Raw genomic sequence first — 19,827 nt, forward strand, 5'->3', positions numbered from 1 at the left:
AAAAAAGAGATGAAATGTCTGGGGGGGGGGGGGGGGGGGAATCTAATGAGAATCCCAGGAACTCCCAGCTGAAGCATGCATCAGTAGGCACAGAACTGTAAGAGGTAAGTTCACATACCTTGGCAGTAACTAGTGCAGGCTAGTGAGGATATCCAGGAGGAACTAATGACAAAAATTGGCAAGGTAACAGCTGACTTGACCATCTTAAACTAGATTTAGTTATAAAGTATCTGTCATGTGAAGACTCAAGCTCTAAATCTTGACCTGACTTTGCCCCCTTGACATATGGGTTCCTATGCCTTCAGTGGAAATGAAAGCTAGAAGGATGATGACTGAACTGCCACAGAAAGTGTGTACCTCATTAATATAGTAAGTGTTGCATAAAAAGCATTACTAGCAGAGATCGGTCAGAATTCAACATCTTATCCTTAGCGTTACTCGGAAAGAGACACACAGAGCGGAGTAGAAAATAAAGTCACTGTCTCTCCCGTGGCAGATGTGCTTCTGGGCAGTGCAAGGCTAGATAAAAGATGCTCCTGGGAAGAACCCTCTGAGCAGAAGGGTTTTGTGAGCAGATGAAAACTTACAGGCTTTGTCAAGGGGAGCTTGCAAACAGTTAAGTCATGACAGGCAGCTATGGCAGATCCTTCTTTCAACTACAAATGACTTTGAGGGTATTGGAATGATACTTGCAATAGACAAATGTTCTCACTGTGTTCCCTGTCAGTAGCCAGCCTTTATCAGGGAAACAGACGATCCATCCAGCAGACCAAATTAATTGAATCCTAGTCATACCTACATTTGCCAAAAAGGAAGATGTAAGAGCAATGTAAGTAGCACAAAAGAAGTGTAATGATAAGAGGTGATTTGGATAGCTAGACTGTTCTACAATTAAAACAAATGAGGAGAAGTTGGGAAGATAAAGAGCGTTTCCATTTTGTCAGTAATTGGTCAGTTGGATGGGAAGAGCTTCTCCTTGATGTCGTTAGTTCAGGTTGGTACTAGAATAGCGAGGCAAGGGTTGTCTTTCATTTTGTAAAACACTGTATATGCATCATTTTGGCAAAGTATGATGTCCTTGATCTATGACTCCAAATGTGACCATCAGGTTGAATGTGTAGGTTTTTTAGGCAGAAAGATGGATATGAATTGAAGAGCTACATCTTACAGTGTGTTTGAGCCATTGCTGTTATCTCACTCGAGTGCATCGTATCTACTGGGCCAATTCAGATGAAGGACTGTTATCCCATTCCGGGGGATGCTGGCATGAGTTTTTGCAAAATGTAAAGGAGGAAATGGAGTCATTTGTGTTTTAAATTAGTTCAGCTTGCAGTTTTTGTTTATTTGTGGCATGAGTGGGATTTGCTGGTAGGAGCAAAACTAAGTGCTGGCTTGTTTCAAATTTGTCCTGGCCAACTGTGATGCTTTTCTGCATATATGTTTCCTCCTGCAGTTCGGTAGCATATGTTGGCATCTACTGTAACTGGTTATTGAATTCAGCTGTGATGGAGCGTACCTGCAAAGCAAAGGGTGGGCAGCTTGCAGCTATAATGCTTGCCACGCTGCTTGTTATCAGCAGCGCAGGCTCTTCTGCATTGCAAAGATATTGCTGCCAGGCAACTCGTAGGAGAGTGGGAAGAGAATTCAGCCAGAGGTGTCAGTCATTCCTCAGTAGGGGCCGAATCTTGCAGTCCATCCATGTTCGTGTGGTTTCAGAGACAGGTCCAGAAAAGGTAGCAAATTTTGAAGCCAGCCCTGTGAGATGATGTCTGTCCTAGCTGTCATGTGCCTTTTGAGATGAAATTGTAAAGTGAAGAATTTGATTAACATTTCCAGAATGATTTCCCTTCCCTGCTTCCCAGTGGTGTCTGTGGTGTGTCCGAGTGGATTGTTTTGAACAGTGTGCTTTGTTCTGAATTGTGGGGAGAGATGAGTTAGCAGTTCTGACACTGACTGGTCCGAGTCCAGCCGTAGATCTGTAAATGAAGTCGGAAAGGTCTCATGGTCATCTCTCCTCTGTAGTCTGCAGCCGGGAAAGAAGCATCTCTGCACCGTCTTCATTGAGTTACTTTAGCCTGTTCCTTCGCTTTCCAGTCAGTTGTGCGTTGTAGTTCAATACAAGAAAGCTTTTGCTTTGAATGCAGGAGTCCTCTGGGCTTGCTACTCACCTCACAGTTGCACTTGAGAACCTGAAAATGCACTGGTGTGGATGTTACCTATTTAAAAAAATAATAAGTGAAACTTTTTAATTTGATTTAATCTCCAAATTGACGGAAGGTAAATCAGCTATGTAAAGGACAACTTTTAAAAAGATTTTTCATAAATTACTTTGGTTTTAATAAGTTATGGATTAATAGTGTATGCAGTGACAAAGCTAGACAGACTTAAAAAAATTCCAACCCAAAGCGAGTTTTAAAGACTTGCTGTTTGTTCCTTTTAAGTTTCAACTTGTTTTTATGTACCTTCCATGTGATTTTCATAGAAAGCCTCTCCGTCAGAGAGGGATCAGGAAGTTTGTTGAAGGGGTGCTGAGTCTATTTTTGATGGGAAGATTGTTGATAGACCATAGACTGACATATTGCCTGTTTTTTAAAAAAGAAGGAAAAAAAACCCCACACCCCCCTTAAAACGTGATTAATATAATTGCGATGATAGTTTTGACAGTTTTAGTATTGATAGCTCTTCAGCAGAATAATAACTCTGATGTTTTCCCTGACAGGCTGGCTATGGTATGTGGAGCACGGCAGGTGCAGCATGGTTGGCGTTGTGCCTGTCCCTGATTCACTATAGCCAGATAGTCTTTAATTGCTTCTTCCTGAATCTCTTTTTGATGCCCTCTGGTGGTTACCTGGCAATTGTCTGCAGTACTGTTTGACATCAGTATCACCTTTTTGCATCCATCCATCCGTCTCCTTTTTCCCCCAATCATGAAGTGCTTCCCAGTGCCATGTATCTGATAAAAGTAAACACAGAGGATATCCAGAGGAATAAAGGGGGTTAAATATATTTCTAGTTGACGGCAGTCTAAGTGAGAAACCTGCTCCATACTATTATTTGTATTGCAGTTGTGTCCATGTATCTGATAAAAGTAAACACAGAGGATTCCTGCTGGCTGTCTTCCACCATTTCTCTTATTTTCCTGTCTCCAAGGGCTTGCAAGGTTTGGAGAATGAGCTGAATGAGTGCAGGCATTAGAGAAGGACACTTACGGTTCATGTATCGGCAATGACTTTTGTTGACCGTGCTAGTACTGCTGAGCTGCATGCAGTGTCATCTTATCAAGTGTTTGAAATTGGTGCATTTCAGAAACCTGATACTGAAGGAGTAAAGGTACATTGTGTACACCCATATGCTATTTAAACTCCTTTCTTGGCTTTCCCTTGTGTTCCGTGTTTAAATTCAGAATGGTCATCCTTTCTTTCAGGGCCTTTCACAACGTCCTTCCTACCCTCCTACCTTCAGATGATTTGGCTTCATCTTTTCCAAAGCTGTTGCAGTCCCGTGTGGTAGGGAGGATCTCCAGAACTGCCCCAAACCAGGATCTTTTGTTGTGGTATTCCATCATCAGAGTATGAAAGCTCCTTAGCTGTGCCAGGTGTCTCGGAGGGTTCGGCACCTGAAATTCTGACGCTAACTCTTATTCCGTAGGGAAGACCGGCAAAACTGGGCATTAAACCCAGACTCCAATTTCAGCGTTGTCACCTTAGAGACTAGCCTTCCTCCTTCAAACTGCAATGCATTAAGCAACGTTAAGGCAGTTTCCATGTCAAGAAACCCCTGGTAAGTAAGTGTGCTTACCTCAAGCATTTTCTTAGAATCACGCTACGACCCCAGAGCAGCGCAGGCTGCTACAGCTTGTGACCTTGTAGAAACGGAGAACTCTCCAAACCCGATTCCTCTTGTGCTTTCATTGCACTCAGCATAAGTACATCTCTAGCTCTTCCTATATTAATGAGAAGAGACACCAAAGAAGAAAGGTTGGGTTTCCAAATAGACAGATGTTTTTCAAAACTACTACAGGCAGCTTTCTATAGCATTTGCTGTGTTCTAATAAGTATTTAACTGACTAAAGCTTCTTATCTTAAAAATCAAATAATCCATAAAACAAACCCTGAGACCCAACAAACCTGTTGTTTGTCCTGCCAGAATGAACAGGAACATTTGCATCTGAGCTGCATTGCACATGGATTTTATGCAAAATTAGCCTTGTGTGTGATAGTTTTTGTTCTCTGCCATTGTGGCATATGGACTTGTGCAAGCAGTAGCCTTGTCTAGCAAGTGTTTGGCACAGACTTGGCATTTCTCCTTTTTTGTGTTTCCTGAATTGCTAACGGCTTCGTGTGAAAAGCGGCTGTTGGACAGGTGGAGGGTGAGTACTGAACCAAAAAGTTGTCTGAACGGCAAAATGTGTGTCATGGTTTTTTCCTTCACAGAGGTGTTATCTGCTTAAAATTTAGCAGGATTAAGCAGGGCAGCCCAAACATACACAGCGCATGCAAGCAGTATGTTCAGCTGATTCTCTCACCGATAACCACAATAAATTGTTGATAAGCTTTTTCCCTAGAATTCGTTCCTTTTGTCTAAACCAGTTTTCTGACTTCTCGTGAACTAATTAATATGCCCAGATTTCTGTTCCATTGACTTGAGTGTGTCCATCCCAGGGATAAATTTCTCTTGAAGAATGATAAAAGAAAAATACTGGATTATATTGCTGGTGACAGATACTAATTTATCTAACACTGTTGGGCACGATGATAAAGTAATCAAAGCACTTTTTTTTTTTTTTTAAAGCTAATGGAATGACTCCACTAATGCCCACTGTCAGTGAGGCTGATGAACATTAACTCATCATTCTGAAAAACCAGAGGCACAGCCTAAAGTCATCCCCATGCCTTTGTTCTACAGTAGAATGAGTGCACCATTAGCTGTTAAACGTATTTTAATTCAAATGTGTTTGCCACTAGGACAGAAAAAAATACTGGCGTTTTTGCATTGCTGAGAGCCACGGATCCTATTTAATACATTTCGAGATGATATTCAAGACAGAAATGGGTCCTTACAAGCTAGTAGCTGTGCTCATAGGATGTAAGAATGCATTTCCTATTGTTTTTCCCTCCGCTCCCTTACTATGATGAGGACAGAGCTCTTGGTAGATAGCGCACACAAGCGATCAGACTGTCAGGCTGAATGCTGTATGAAGTATGCTGAATACTTTATAAAGTATGGCTATCGTATATGAGTTTATCGGAGGATTGTTTTCAAGGCGGTTTCTTACCTAGGTTTCCCACCAAGATCTTAGCTCACAGATCTTTATTCTCTCCCCTGCCTTCAGCAGAGATCAATTTGGTTTGCCTTCTCAGCACACTACTGAGAACAGGAATTGCCATTTTAATCCGTGCTCTGATACTATCTCACTTGAATACTTTTTTTGTCCACCTCTAAAAGGTCAAATGTTTTTGCTGATGTTGAATGTGTTATGAGGTCAAATAAATGAATGCTCGTGAAATTCTTTTGCAGAAAGCTGCATGCAGCAGGTAATTTGTGTGTGCGTGTGTGTTCATTTCTCTGTTAGATAAATGCAGTTGTAGTCTTCCCTGTTTTACTCGTTCTAGAGCATTGATGCTTAGGAGGCCTGGACAGAGGGGTCAGCAAACAACAAATTAAGGGATTGCTCTTATATTACTCTGGTTGGGTATCATTTATGTCTCCATTTGGCTTTGAGGATGCCTGTGGACTGCTTTCTTCAGCTGTTGTGCTGCAGTGCTAGGCAGCTGATCAGAACAGAAATGTTTGGCAGTATGGGAGGGAAGTAGTAAAACTGGTGGTTGGTATATTTACCTATCCGTGCTGAAGAAAAGGAGGGAGAGGGGATTGCACCATTGCATTACAAATCGGTGAAATCTAAGGTTTAGACTCAAGTCTGTTTTCTCATTCAGAAATCGGGTAAAGTGATTGCCGGTCCTTTCTTTGCACTTTCCTCCAGCTGGTCTGTCTGACATAATCCGTTTCTTTCAGACAGGGCTTGGTGCTTTGCCTTGGAGTCCAGTTGCATTTGGCCCCAGAAAGAGCACACTTAGTCTCCTGCTTCCTTGCACTTGGAGGACAAGGCACATGGCTCACAAATTCCAGGCTGTGAGATCTGTTATGGCTGGGATATAGCGTATCAGCTGCTGAATCATGGGCTTGGAATTTGGGGATGGTTCTGTTGTCTTGTGACTGTAAAGGTTGGCACTTGGTTAGTTCAGGAAGGCTGGGATGTGTTACTTACATGTAATCAGCAGAAAATAAGGAAGGATTCTGCTTTTTTTTGCATCTTGTTTCTGCCTTGTTGCAAACCTAGGTGTTCAATCCTCGAAGTGTCCCTCACCTTGGAGGGGAAAACAACGCTATCTAATGCAAAACTAACTCAGTTTTGACAAAACTCTGGTGCACATGGAGAACTGAGGCAGGATACAGGTGAACACTGCCTGATTTCTCTTACTTCTGCAATTAGTGTAAAAGATCTTGCTGAAATCCAGAGATGCAGCTGCGCACTGAAAAGTGCACAGGCAGTCTGCTTAGCTACAGGTTGGCCAGATAAATTCCTGGCAAGACTCCTTTTGGCTGAACAAGAGGAGGTTTAGTTCCTAACAAGCTGGAAAGTGAGCCCTTCTGTGTCAGGATGGGTCTTCCAAAGCTCTCACTGTAACTTTAATTGGAAAAGGTTAATCTGATTAGTTAGTGTTTGCAAAGAGCTTTAAGGACGAAAAGTGCTATGGAAGTGCTGACTATTATGATCATGATAGATATGCTTTATCAGCAGTTTGCAGGATGAGTAAGACTTTTTTTCCCATTGGAACGTAAGAAATCTGCCTTCTGGAGAGCAGAAGAAAAATATTTCAGAAAAAAAGAAAAAAATGGGTATCCTGTTGTCTTACTGGTGTCTGCCTCCTGTTGAGCACTGTGCGTGGTCATAATATAATGAACCTTTGACTACACCAAATGATGCCCATGTGAGCTTATGACAACCCTCCATATAGTGCTTGTAGGAACTGTTTACTGGAAAGCTTGCAGATAGCGTGCCTGGGTTTTGGGGATTGTCCAGCTGGTAGTAAGTTCAGTGGGTAATGCTTTCAGAAACGCTAAAGCAACTGGGGTACCTTGAATCTTCTTTTTCAACGATGACAAGAAGACTTAGGAGCAGAAGTGTTGAAGACAGGGGTTTCCATGAATGGCGCTTTGGTACCTAAGTGACGAGGTTTTTTGCAGATCTCGCTGTCTGACGGTGATCACGCATGAGGCTTTCCAGCAGACAGCAGTAATGGATTCACAGTCTGATTTTTTTGTTGTTGTTGTTTTCAGTATGACTTGGACAGTTTTGTCACAGTGAGATACTTCTGACTGATGCTAACACTGGGCAAAAGAGATCATCTAAATGGGATGCTTACGAGTTCTGCAGGACTGCTTCCTACAACAATTTTCTTGGGTCCTGCCTTCAGTTCCCCGATTGACTTTCTGATTTCCATCCCGCTGTTTTGACAGTTTCCCCTTTAGCAACCCAGAGAGATGTATTTGCTTAGAATAGTCCCAGTCCATCAGTTCTCTGCAGCATACCTTGAACCGGGCGTGTGGCTGGTGCTCCGGGAAGGCACATCCTACTGAGCAGCAGCAGGGCCAGCTTAACACACAAACTCCAGGGAGCTATTTTAGCAGTGTAGCAGTGTAGTGACTTGGGCTGACTTTATCCTAACCTGGAAGATTATCAGCTATGCTTCAGGCAAGTTACTCATACCGGCTTAGAGACTGGCTCTTAAGCTCTTGTACTCCTCTGTTTTGTCCACTTCAGAAATTTCCATTGCAGGTCAGGTGTGGGGGTTTTATTTCTTGTTTTTCTTATTTTTTGGGGGGTGCTGGTATTGTTCCAGTATTTGATACACAAAGTGCAGACTCAGAAACTGAACAGGATCACATGTTTTATGGAAAGGAAAATCCTCATGGGAGGAGCAGCCAGAGTTCATGATTAATTTCTAGAGCATGCATGCACGCCATGTATCAGGGAGGGAGGGGAGCTGCTTCCTTTATCCTTTATGCTTCTTCCATCCTCAAAAGAAACATTTGTAGCTGTGTAAAGGTTATAGATGTGGGATCTGAAAAACTGATTTCTGCCAACAAAAAAAGACCTAGACTTGAGCTGCCTTGCAGGTTCTGTCAGATGATGTCAGCTTGTAAAAAGGTGTTTCCATCCTGAGTAGGATTTCTAACTGTCTCTTGCTATCAGGAATAGTCTTCAGAGGCTGCTCCTTGCTTTGACTGCTGTCAGAGATTCTGAGTAAAAAAAAAACAAAACAAAACAAAAAAAAAACCACAACCCCAGAGTGCAGTTTATAGAGTAGCTTCTACCTTCAGAGCTTGCAGGGAGTTATAAAGGAGAGTGTGATGAAGTAATCCTCCATTTCCCGTGTGGAAACTAGGGCAGAATGGAGAGAAGAACTGGTTTGGTGACTGGTGTACTTTCCTGGTGGCTGAGGAAACCCCCATCCAGCTCCCAGCTTTCCCACGGGCTTCCGGGGTGTCGCATCAGTGAGTCACGCAGGACAAGCAGCCGGCAGGGCTGACTCTGGGTTCCGACTTTCTCTCTAGCTAACAGAGCCCGACTTCTCCAAGGGGTGGTGCAGAGTTGGACCTTAACGTGTGCAGTTCCCCAGAGGCATTTAGGAGACTAGGCTTGATGAAAATAATCTTTTTAGCATCTTTGTGGCTCTGTAGTCACTTCCAAATCCATTAAGTGTTGGAAGAATGAATAGAGATTGCGAGCGTTGGAGTGATAGGAAGATGGTAGATAACAGAAGCAGGAAGATGCAAGGGCAGTCAGCAAGTCAGTGGCTGAGCTGTGAATAAAACTCTGTCCTCCTTGATCTAATCTGCAGACAGCACACCTGTCTCCTGGCTGCCCCGACTCTTCCCTGCTCCCTTGATCGAAGGCTAGCTCGTCCTGTGGCCTAGGAGACCGTTGTCGCCTTTGTGAGCTGAGTGTTCTGTCTGTTCTTTTTTGAACTTAGGTTTGTGTGAAGTCCCCCATTCCCTCTGCCCGAATCTCTTCCTCTGAAGCGGTCATCAGCGTGTGGAGCCTGCCCCACACCCGCCACCTGCCAAACCACGGCCTTTACCTGTGTCTTCCGGTGTTTCCCGTGCGACCCATCCTGCGGGAGTGCCTCCTGGGCCACCCCAGAGTTCACGCAGCGCTCAGTGGCTCCAATGGTGAAGATGACAAGGTCCAAGACTTTCCAGGCATATCTGCCTTCGTGCCACAGGACCTACAGCTGCATTCACTGCAGGGCTCATCTTGCCAACCACGATGAGCTCATTTCCAAGGTACGTCCATGACCTCACCCGCAGGTGCTGGGCGGACGCCTCCTCCCCGGGGAGCGGAAGGGTGTGTTCGCTCGCACTGCAGGTCAGTTGCTGTGGAAGTGCCTGGCCTTAACCGGTACCGCAGTTTTTGGTTGGAAAATGGGCTCTCGGCCTAAAGGATCTATTTGTGAGCTGCTGGTTTTGGTTTTCAGTGATCTTGAAAATAGCTGTAGGGGACAGGTTTCCAAATTCGGGCCTCTGGAGTGCTTACAGGTGGTCTGTCTCTTCCCATGATACCGCCTCCTCCCTCTCATTTCCAGCTGCAAAACTGCACCAACTGGTGGCCAGGACTGTGTAAATTACCTTCCCGATACTTCTTGTTCGTGTACATGCTTGTCATCGTAGCCAAAGGGTGGTTGTATGATCGTGGTTTGGAGGCAAAGTGTCTGGAGATGTTCCCTCTGTTAAACTCTGAGCTGTACCAAGCGACAACACTAAAGCCCCTACTTAAGGGAAGGTTCTCTGATGCTTCTACTGAAATGTAAGATGGCTTTCCAAAGACTGAGTTGTTGCTCAAACCCTCGTATTTTTGCCAGTCTACTAACGAGACACTTTGCAGTGAAAAAGCAAGGGGTGGATGGTAGGATGTGCTCTGAGCTGGGGAGAGTGGAAGGATTCTGTCCTGTCTTCTGATCTGTTGATCACAAGGGGAAGGGTCTTGAGGATAAGCTGAGTTAAAAGCTTTCAGAGCCAATAAGTCAGGGGCCTTTGATGCAGAGGGATCAGGCCAGTAAGAGGATCTCTTTCTGAAGTGTGAAAACTGAACTTTCTCAGAGTGTCTGTTGGAGCCTGCAGTGCCTGGCTGTGGTCAGGCATCAAGTTTCCAGGTTTTGGCTGCCTTGGCAATCAACTGTTCCATAAAGTTTATTCAACTTATAAAATTTGTGTTCAGAAAAAGCAGACGCACCATAAGATTATTAGCTGAGAGGAAACTGCGCTGTGAGCTGTGTGTGCGTGCGCGCAACTTAAACCAGTTCAGCTTCTTGGAGCAGCCTTGAGAGAAAGGCCAGGATCACAAGGGACAGAGGTGTTCTGCCCGTTAGAAAGCATGTAGTGCTTCTCCCCCTTCCTGTTTGCACAGAAAAGATTAGAATGTGTCACCTTGCACCAAGGGCATCTGTCCTTACCGGGTTGACATCTTAGCAGCTGTGGAGGTCGTTTTGGATTCTCCGTGTAGGGTGCTCAGAGCTGTCTTTTTCCGTTGGAGGCTGTCTCCTTCCTTTTTTCTCTTGGTTGTTGCATGGGCCAGCTTGATCTGCACCTCTGTGATGTTGTCTCCATGCCAGACAATTGAATTTAAGTATTCTGGTATGAATAATGCTGATTGCAGACCGCTACAATTTTAGTTTTTGCAATTTGTGAATAGACAGGCTTCCTATTAGGCTATCACTTGTGAGTCATTCTGGGCCTCATGGGGGCTCCTCTTGTTCTGGTACAATTGCGGTGGTTCTTAGCAGAGCTGTCCTTGAGGACTGCAAAGCCTCAAGCTTTTAAAGAGGAGGAGGTTGTACATTTCTTCAGCAGAAAGAAGTTTTGAAATGTAAACGTCAGCAGCAGTCTGTGCCCAGGTCTGGATGTGAAATACATTCAACCCTCGGACCAGCTGTGTGACTTCAGGCTCCTGTGCTCAGATGAGATACCTGTAAAATGGGGTAGTCACTCCCCTGCCTTTTCATTGGGAGAGTTGTTACCAGCTGGATTTTGTGTTGAAACACAATATGCTTTACTGAATAAAGAAGGAGACTTGTTTTACTTATTGTTTTCATGGTGGATTGGAATTTGTGCTCAGCTTTTTTTTTTTTTTTTTTTTTTTACATGGAATACTGCAACATTTTCCTTTTTGTTTGAAATAGGCAGGTAATGGGATTCTTGCTAAGTAATAGTACTTGTTCTTTAAAGTTTGAGACAATATTTTGACTAGTTGGAGAACGTGAAAATAACATACAGCCTAATGAACTTAGAAGTTGGCCAGCTGGTCTTAAAGTACATGGCTGGTCCCCAGCCAGGGAAAACACAAGGCTGTGCATGCCCAGTGGTTTCACCTTTGACACTTCCTTCCCCTCCTTGTTCCACATCCGTGCTCCTTCTGGTCCGCTGTGCAATTCAGCCAGCTTTGCAGGTAAGTAGCTTCCAGCAGTGCAATGCCAGTGCTGCAGGCTGCTTGGAATTTGAGCTTCTAGCCGTCGAGGCATGCAGTAACTGCCCAGGAATGCCGACTGCTAAAATGTAGACACGGGAGGGAAGGTATGAAAGCACAATATGAGGCTATGTGTATTGAATCGTGGAACTATTAACTACAGCGTGCTGCGGTGCTTGTATCTGCTCGTTCTAAAAGTTCGTTGTAGACTGTGGTGTAAATTTGTAATAGTGTTGGGACTGCATTGCTGGTGGAGCGCTAGCATCCACCCTTGAATGCAAAGGGTTTGGGATTTTAGGTTTTATTTCTCAGAGTTATAAACCTTAATAAGATACATTCTTTGTATAATTGAAAACCTTATAAAAGTAATTGTGCAATCATAATTTGTACAACTGGCTATTAAACTGAGAACAGAAGGGCAGTCCCTGCCTCAAGGGGTTTCCACTATGTGTAGAAACTTTCCCAGGCAAACTTAAATAGTCATGTTTTTATCTGTTTGAGTTAGGTTTTAAACATCTCCCTGAGGCCTTCTGCAGTTCTTTCATCGCAGCCTTATATTAGCATCTGAGAACTAGGCAGTGCAATTGCCATGCTTGTTTTCCATATGAAAATGTGGCAAACGTAAGGAAGAAACAAGCGCCATGAGGATTGAAAAGCGAGTGGGAGATTTTGTCAAACCGGAGTGTTTCTCAGTCTGCAGTGTATCCCATCTTGAACCTGACTATGTCACTTTAATCAAAACAGCCCAAATGACACCATCTTTGGAAACGTTCCCCAGAAAACAGGCTTTTATGTAACAGCAGGGTGTTGGTGATTTGGCTTGATGAAATTAATTCCTCTATTCCTTTTGCCCCAAGTTGCGCAGAGACCGCATGAGAGCTGTGCTGCTTTACATGCCATGAGCTTTTAGCTCCTTTGGATACATACAAATTGCAGCATTGGCTCATGCCGTTGGCTGAAACGCAAGCTGGAGCTGAATCCCAGTATTGTTCTGTGTCAGTCCATACTTTATTTCCTCTTCATCTCCAAGTTTCCCCTCTTAGCCCTTCAGCACCAGTGTTAACTTACTCTGACTTCAGAGTGTTTTGCCAGGAGCGGGTATCCGAAACTCTTTGACAAATATGCCTTGGCAGGGCAGTTTTTGCTTTCTTTTCTACTTAAGGAAAACCTTGTGCATTAAAATGGGTAGAAGGTTTCTCAGTAAGCCATTGCTATTTAAAGAAAATAATCGATGCCGAGGCTTTTAAGAAAATCCGAAGCTGTTACATGAAGCCAGTTACCAAAATGTTACCTGCCTACTTGGCCTTTTATCTTCTGCAGCCGGAGGGGGAAAGCGGTTTAGTATGTCTGATTTGTAATAAGATCTAAATTGTGGGTTGGATTGTCTGGCCAAGAAAGGTCTTATTGACTTAGGAAATACAAGGTGATCAGATAGATTGGGTGGAGTGAGTAACTAGTTTTCCTTTATATATTCCTTTGGTGTCTGGGTTAGCATGAGTGGAGGTTCTTGTTCCCTTGTAGCAATGCATCATTTAAAAATCTGTGCCAAATTTAGTATGTACTCTTGTTTCATTGCTTTTTCCAATGCCTAAGTGGACTGAGACTTTGGGAACTCAACTTTGCCCTGCAACAGATCCTGTGTGACCTTGAGTAAGTTACTTAATGTCTTTGTTCCTCCTTTCCTGTACAATTGAAATGCTGCTGTTTTGTCCAGTCTGCTTGGAAGATAAAGCTTTGGAGCAGGTACTGTCTGCTCTTATGAATTAGTACAGTGTGTCCTAATCCTCTTTGGCTTTACTGTAAAAACAAATATACCATGCCAGGCGACTGTAGTTAAAAAGCATATTTCAATGCCTTCCAATTGCCAAAAAATAAGTGAAACATAACTTGTTACATTTAGCCTTCCCAGGCATAACATCCCATGGTTGTTAGAATGTTTAAGAACAATATATATTCAATAATCAGTGGTGGCAAAACCTCTCCAGGAAGGAGACAGAAGGGCTTTTCTTGAGAAATGTGCCTTCCGCATCATTTTCTAGTGGGGCCTGGGGGAACAGCTAACATAATAGACATTCAACAGTGTAAATAGCATCTTTTCTCTTTCTCAAAGTGGCAGACGTGATGCTGGTTTCTACCTACTCTGTGCTATTCAAACTCTTTGTCAGCCTTTTCTGTTTGAATTCATATGTACCTGGTGTCCGGTAAAAAAGGATGGGAACAAAAGCAGAAGGATACAGGCCAAACACAGCCACGTTACTGTCTTGGTTGCTGACTTTTTTTTGCTATGTGAACAGTAATTCAGCAGAAATGTCCCCAATTATGGAAATATGTAAGGAATGTCTTGTGGGCATCCTGCAGTTTCTTTTTTTTCATTAATTACTGTGATCCAACTGCTAAACATTATGCAGTGATGTATCCTCTGAAGTTAGCCTAAGGCTTGCAGAGGAAGTTTAATGTTTTCCTTTGATGTCTGCACAGGGACCCTTACTGAAAATGAATGTGAAAGCCTTCAACACAAAATGCTGCAGCTCCTCCAGCACAGAGAATTTAGAAAAAACAGAGAACTTGTGTGTGCCTGACTTTCTCAATTGGGGTTGGATTGTTAGCTAGGGAACGCTTAGAAGCTCTCTTCTCTGTCTTCTTCGACAGGAGTTGCAAGGTTTTATAAGCAAACCTCACTCCCAAACATTGTGGCCTAGCTGCTTCCCTGGCTAGCAGACTGCTGGAGCCTGAGCTTGTTGGTACAACAGCCTCTTAGTGAGCTGTATGGCATCAAAGCATCAAACTTTGCTCCATGTTGCAACTGGGGGATCTTAAAAGGATTTGAAACTTCGGTGCCAGCTTTCAGATAAGTTGTAGATGAATTCAGCTATTTCGAAGCATTTGATGCACCATGTATAGGTGAAGTAAGCAGCAATTGTTGGGCTTTTGGGTTTGTTTTTTTTTTCTTCTTTCTTTCTGAGTATGTGGAGAAGGCAGTGCTTTGCTTCTCCTGAACCAGCCGGTGTTTGTATGTCAGTTTGCCTTGAAGACATGAAGTTATTTGCTGGATGGGGGGAGCATGCACACAAGCTAAAAGAATAACCCTAAAATTACAATGTGGTTGTTTCAAAACTTTAATCTAATGGAAAAAGAAAGAGGCATTTAGTAAGTGTCCAAGATTAGTCAAGTGAAAATCCTGCATTTCCATCATAGGAAAAAACTTTGTGGGGTGAGGCGAATATTCCCTTTCATGGGTAAAGTTCTTACCATTTTTCATTACATGGGGTTTCTTCTTGCTTTAAAAGTAGATCTTGTTTCTTCCCAAATATGAATTTAAGTTCCCAGCTTCATGATAATGAACTCTTAAGGCCAGGAGGAGCTTTCACATCATCATATCTGACCTCCTATAGATCATGGGCCAGCAGATTTCATCATGATTGCAGCATGTCTTTCAGAAAAAGCATTTAGCCTTGATTTGAAGACTTCAAGAGGGAAAATTCACTGCTCCCCTTGGTCATTTTTTCCAGTGGTTAATCATCCTTACTGTGAAAAATCTGAGACACTGAATTTAGATTTGTTTGGCTTGTGCTTCCCTTCATTGGCCGTTATTTTCTTTCTTTTGCTAATGAAATAGATCTATAGTACCTACTATTTCTCCCTATAAAAGGTTGTGGCATACGGTAACCAAGGTGACTCCTGATCACTTTTTTGATAGGCTGAACAGATTCATCTTTGTCATGGTGCAATTTTATTTTTTCCAGTTCTGTATAATTTTTGAGGTTCTCTTCTACATCTTTAGCGTTTCAGCATCTTTTTAGGAATGGAAACAGGACTTGTCTCATTGTTCCAGCCTCAGACTCAGCAGTAACATCTTTACAGCGTACACATTTCATAATTGTACTAGTCTGACTGGCTCAGCACCGCACAGTAAGCTTCTGTTCATTTACTTGCTGGTAGCTCTTTATGCACCAGGTTTATCAATTTTATGCACATTTCTAGAAGCTGCCCAGTAGCTTTTGGATCCTGCTTTTCAGCTCTTGTTCCCTAATGAATTGTCACTTTTAAGTGTTATTCAGAGCTTGCTCTTATTGCAAGTATTGTTAGAGTTCAAGCTTAAGTGATGAACAGCAAAGCAGTTCTGCGAGAAGTCCTTAAGAGTTTTTTAGCTTCCCGTTTCACTGCTGTGAACTTGTGGTAAGGTATCTTGTAGTTCTTGGCTTCCATGAAATTTATGAGGGGACTGCAGTTCTCAGTAGAACAATGTGTCATCAAAGTTGTTTTCCTTCAGCATCTTGACCAGGAGATTGAGCATTGACTGGGCAGAGATGAACTCTTGCAATCACGCTCATCCCCAGGACACCTTTAATAGACAGATTGGTGTTTGCTGTCCTTGCTGTTGCTGGCAGCAGGGAGGAGGGGAGTGGGTCTTGAAGGCCGTCATTTGAGTACCTCTCATCAGGTCTAAGCCTTTATTTGAGAGGGAATAAACAAACAGAAATGCCCTTTGCAGGAAAAAGTCAGGATATGAAATCCGAGCTGTGTAATGAGTATTTGTAATACCTATTCCATAGTACAGCTACCTAAATTAGATCTTTGTCCTGTGTAATTGCTTTCTCTGGGGCTTACCCTACAAGTTACTGTGCTCCCTCAGTTCCTACTGTCTGTAATGGGATCTGAAGACAGTCAGGATCAGGCCTCTTATTTCATCAGGATGTGGTTGTTTAATAGAAAAAGCCCAAGGTAATTTGTACCTCCTTGCATAATTGTGTTTATACAGCAATTAATTGCTATGTGATTTTAAAATATTTCATTCTGTTCCAAAAAGGAAGGAAAAAGGTAATAATTCAAAACTGTTTAGAATTCCCTGTCAGTGAGGAGGGACAGGGTAAAAATGGATTTTTCTGATCCATCACTTTCTTTATGGACATAACTCTCCTTTCATCTGCTGCTTCCTCTGCCTTAGAATTGATGACCTGGGCATAAATGAAATATTGTTCCCATTTATTATCCAGGGAACTGCCAGGGATGAAGGACAGTGAATCATCAGGGTTTTTGCTGCAACTGCTGCAAATCCTGAACAACTGGAGCACAGAATTGATCAGGTCTGAGCCTTCCTGGGTTTGCTGGGTGTTTCAGTTGTTGGACCTTGCAGTGGGAAGAGGAGGAAATGCCAGCAGGCTCGATGGCTTGCTGATGGGGTGAACTGCCCTATGAACTTCCCATGCAGGTGTGTACTTTTAACCTGATTTATAGTTGTAAGAACGAGCCCAGGAAAAACGCAGATATGAGTCTCTCAACTCTGAGACCTCTGGTTTAATCTGTAATTTAGTCACATGCACATAAGTGTGGGGGCCACGCGCGGGGGGGCTTTTTCACCTACTGCCTCTTGGGGAGCAGACCCTGGCTTCTCAGGAGGAGTCTCTTGTGATATTTTCTGTTGCAGTCTCACTTTATAGTAGCAGGAAATGCTATCAGAGGGCTTCACATTTGTTTTAGGGGAGCTGTTACGTCTGCCAGCAAGAAGCAAATCTCTCTGGGAGTCTGGCCTCTCCTGGAGAAGGGGCCTCAGTGTCCGTCTGTCGGAGGTGTTTGGCCTGACGGTTTTTCTCAGCCAGCAGAACTGAAATGGGCAAGGATTGAAGCTTGAGCGCACAAGGAAATTCCACCCAGAGTCCCCTGTCTTAAAATACTCGGTGTGTTTGCGTGTAAATCACAACTGTCAGAATAAGTAGCAGTAACAAAGGTAGAAACTGAGACTGCCTTTGCCTGAAACCTGGAATTTGAAGATTTCCAGTGATCTCTCTCAGCAGTGATTGCCACGGAAGGGATGAGTTAAAATCAGATTCAGCTTAGCTGCTTATGGAGTATCTCAAGTATGAACACTGTGATTCTAGCCCAGCTCTGAGAGGGGAGGCTGGGGAGAAATGCAGGCATGGGTACGCGCGTTTTATGCTTCAAATCTGTAGGCTAGGCCTGTCCTGCACTCTGGCATGGCTGAGAGACCTTGGTGTCGGGGGACCTGTCTTCTGGTGCACACGTTTTTGTTCAGTTTTCATGGAGGGCGCATCCACAGTAATAAAATGAATTTCGGTACCACAATGCTTGTTTTATAGTGGAGACGAACATTCAGAATTTAGGCCACAGATTGAACAAAGAAAGATCACTTTTGATGAACCTTGTCAGCAGTAAGGTGTACATATGGTGGCTTCATCTCACTGCAGTGGATCTTATCCAGGGGCAGAGAAGAGCCGCTGCCCTGGACAGATCTGCTTTTGCTGAAAAGCAAGTCTGCTCTCATTGTCAGCATTGGTGCTATTGTGAGCTTAGCAGCTGTATTAGTGGAATACAGTGTTCCACTGATACATGGACAGTTGCTATTGTGCTGCTAATTAAATAACTTGTTGCATTAGCAGTTTCCATCTTCCATCCCAGTTCTGTCTTCTGTTTATCTCTAAAACCCATGCAGTAGCAATAATTAATGTGGAAAGAAAGGGCTTTACCCTCCCCCCGCTACTCCTTTGTAAAATGACTTGATTGTTGGATGTTGGATGCTTTGAGCTGGCATCAACCTACAGGAAGACAGCAGCACTCAAAAATGGGGGAAAAGCCCCACAGCTGCTGCTGTAGCAATTGCAGATTCACCAGAATAAAATGCATTTTTCATCCCTCTGCATCCAGAAAGGCACCAGTGGGCTCTGTTTTCATCTTCACAGTAAGCAACAAAGTGCTTCTCGCCATATTGTCCTTCTACATACCAAAATGTAAAGGCTTACGTTCGATGGATCTTGTAGTTTTTCACAGTAAGCAACAAAGTGCTTCTCTCCATATTGTCCTTCTACATACGAAAATGTAAAGGCTTACGTTCGATGGATCTCACTGATGACTTAAGTGCTAGAGATGCCAAACTGATCTCAACTCCCTTGAACTTCCTGCAGATCAGGGAATGCTGGTGTCTGTTGGGAATGAGGCCATGGAGGTGGAGGATCAGGGTTAACCAGCGGTATGGCCCGAGGCCCAGCATGAAGACCTGGAAGATGCAGATTTTCATTTCCTTCTCCCATCCCCTGTCATCTAGGTCATACAGTGAATGTGGAGCTTACCATCTCCTTTCAGGCACTGCATGTAGGAGATGGCCTGCTCTTCTGCAGGTCTTCTGGCAGTGCTCCTGGGAGGAGCTCGGTGCACTTCATACGAATAAACATCGCTTCTGCCAGCAGGCATGCCTTGGTAGTTTTCCTTGGTTTAATGTTGGGTAAATGTCGGCCTTCTGTTGCAAGTGGTCCTTTACTTGTTGTCAAGCAGGAATTAACCTGTGGTCTTTCTGTGCACGTATAAATTTGTGGCTTCCTCTCTTTAATCCAGTGCTGCTTCTGTGGGCTGGCTTGGCTTATCGTTTGGGGTGCTTTATGTGGGGAATGAAGCAGATCTCTAAGACATGTTCCTACCCTTTCTCCCCACTCTATCTTCCTGTGGGTTTATAAATGCTCCTTAGGCAATGCACTTGCTCTTATTTTTGCCCGATTAAGCAGCCTGGTGTCAATACATACGTAGTTCCAGAAGTTGGTGGAGATCTTTAGAAAAGCCTAGATCTCTTTTAACTCTCTTATCTCCCCCTAAAAAGAGAGATCGGTTTCCCATGAGATAGAGGAGAGTTTTACCTGCGCTGTACATTTGTATTATACAGCACTTTGTTCCCTGGCAGCAAGAGGCAGGGGAAGGACTGGGGATGAAGTGTGTACCCCACAAGAAGAAAACTGGACCTCCTCAAAGAACTCGATGCTCAATTCCCTTCCTATCTGCAAGGCCTCTGGTAGATCTTGAATCCTTGATCTGAAGTGAGGGCACGTGGCAGCCATCCATCCTTGCAGAAGCTGTGCTGCCCTTCTTCCTCGGGTCCGCCCAGTGCTGTGTTAATGCAGGAATGGATTTTCCTTTGGCGGAGGGAAGCCGAACGGGAGAGGAAGGGAGAGGTCGCTCCCTGATGCAGTGCCCGTGCTCCCTGCTCTCACGGGGCTGCAGGGCTCTTAGTCACACACATCTATCCCCTCCTGCTTGGGCTGCAGTGAAGAGGGGGCTCTGTCTCCTGCAGTATTTACTTTTAAAAGCAATTACTCTGATACTGCATCTGCTTTGTTTCCCACAGTATTTCCATTCTTTTTCATCTTAAAGTCAAGTTTTGAAGCACAGCAGCAACCAGAGACCATCAAAATCACAATATTGTGAAGTTTTATAGAAGTAATAAATTTGGTGGGTTTTTTATTTGCCTTCAGTTGTTTGTGCCTTTAGCATTCACATTTTGAAATTTTGCTTTGAAGTCT

General features: G+C 43.7%; 1 protein-coding gene across 2 annotated transcripts in view; it reads left to right on the forward strand.

Moving 5' to 3' along the window:
* The first annotated feature begins 3,156 nt into the window (after positions 1-3,156).
* Positions 3,157-19,827, forward strand: part of YPEL2 (yippee like 2) — a 32,719-nt gene continuing 16,048 nt past the window's right edge. Inside the window, exons 1-4 of one of the 2 annotated variants that reach the window (XM_009278208.2) lie at positions 3,157-3,330; positions 3,425-3,553; positions 3,649-3,780; positions 9,039-9,351. In XM_009278208.2, coding sequence (XP_009276483.1) covers positions 9,235-9,351 — 117 coding nt within the window. In that variant the 5' untranslated portion in view covers positions 3,157-3,330; positions 3,425-3,553; positions 3,649-3,780; positions 9,039-9,234. Of the gene's footprint in view, positions 3,331-3,424; positions 3,781-9,038; positions 9,352-19,827 lie in introns of both variants that reach the window. The other variant, XM_019471815.1, reaches the window with a different exon arrangement.

The sequence above is a fragment of the Aptenodytes forsteri genome, unplaced genomic scaffold (assembly GCF_000699145.1).
Source record: "Aptenodytes forsteri isolate BGI_AS27 unplaced genomic scaffold, ASM69914v1 Scaffold66, whole genome shotgun sequence".
NCBI classification, from domain to species: Eukaryota; Metazoa; Chordata; class Aves; order Sphenisciformes; family Spheniscidae; genus Aptenodytes; species Aptenodytes forsteri.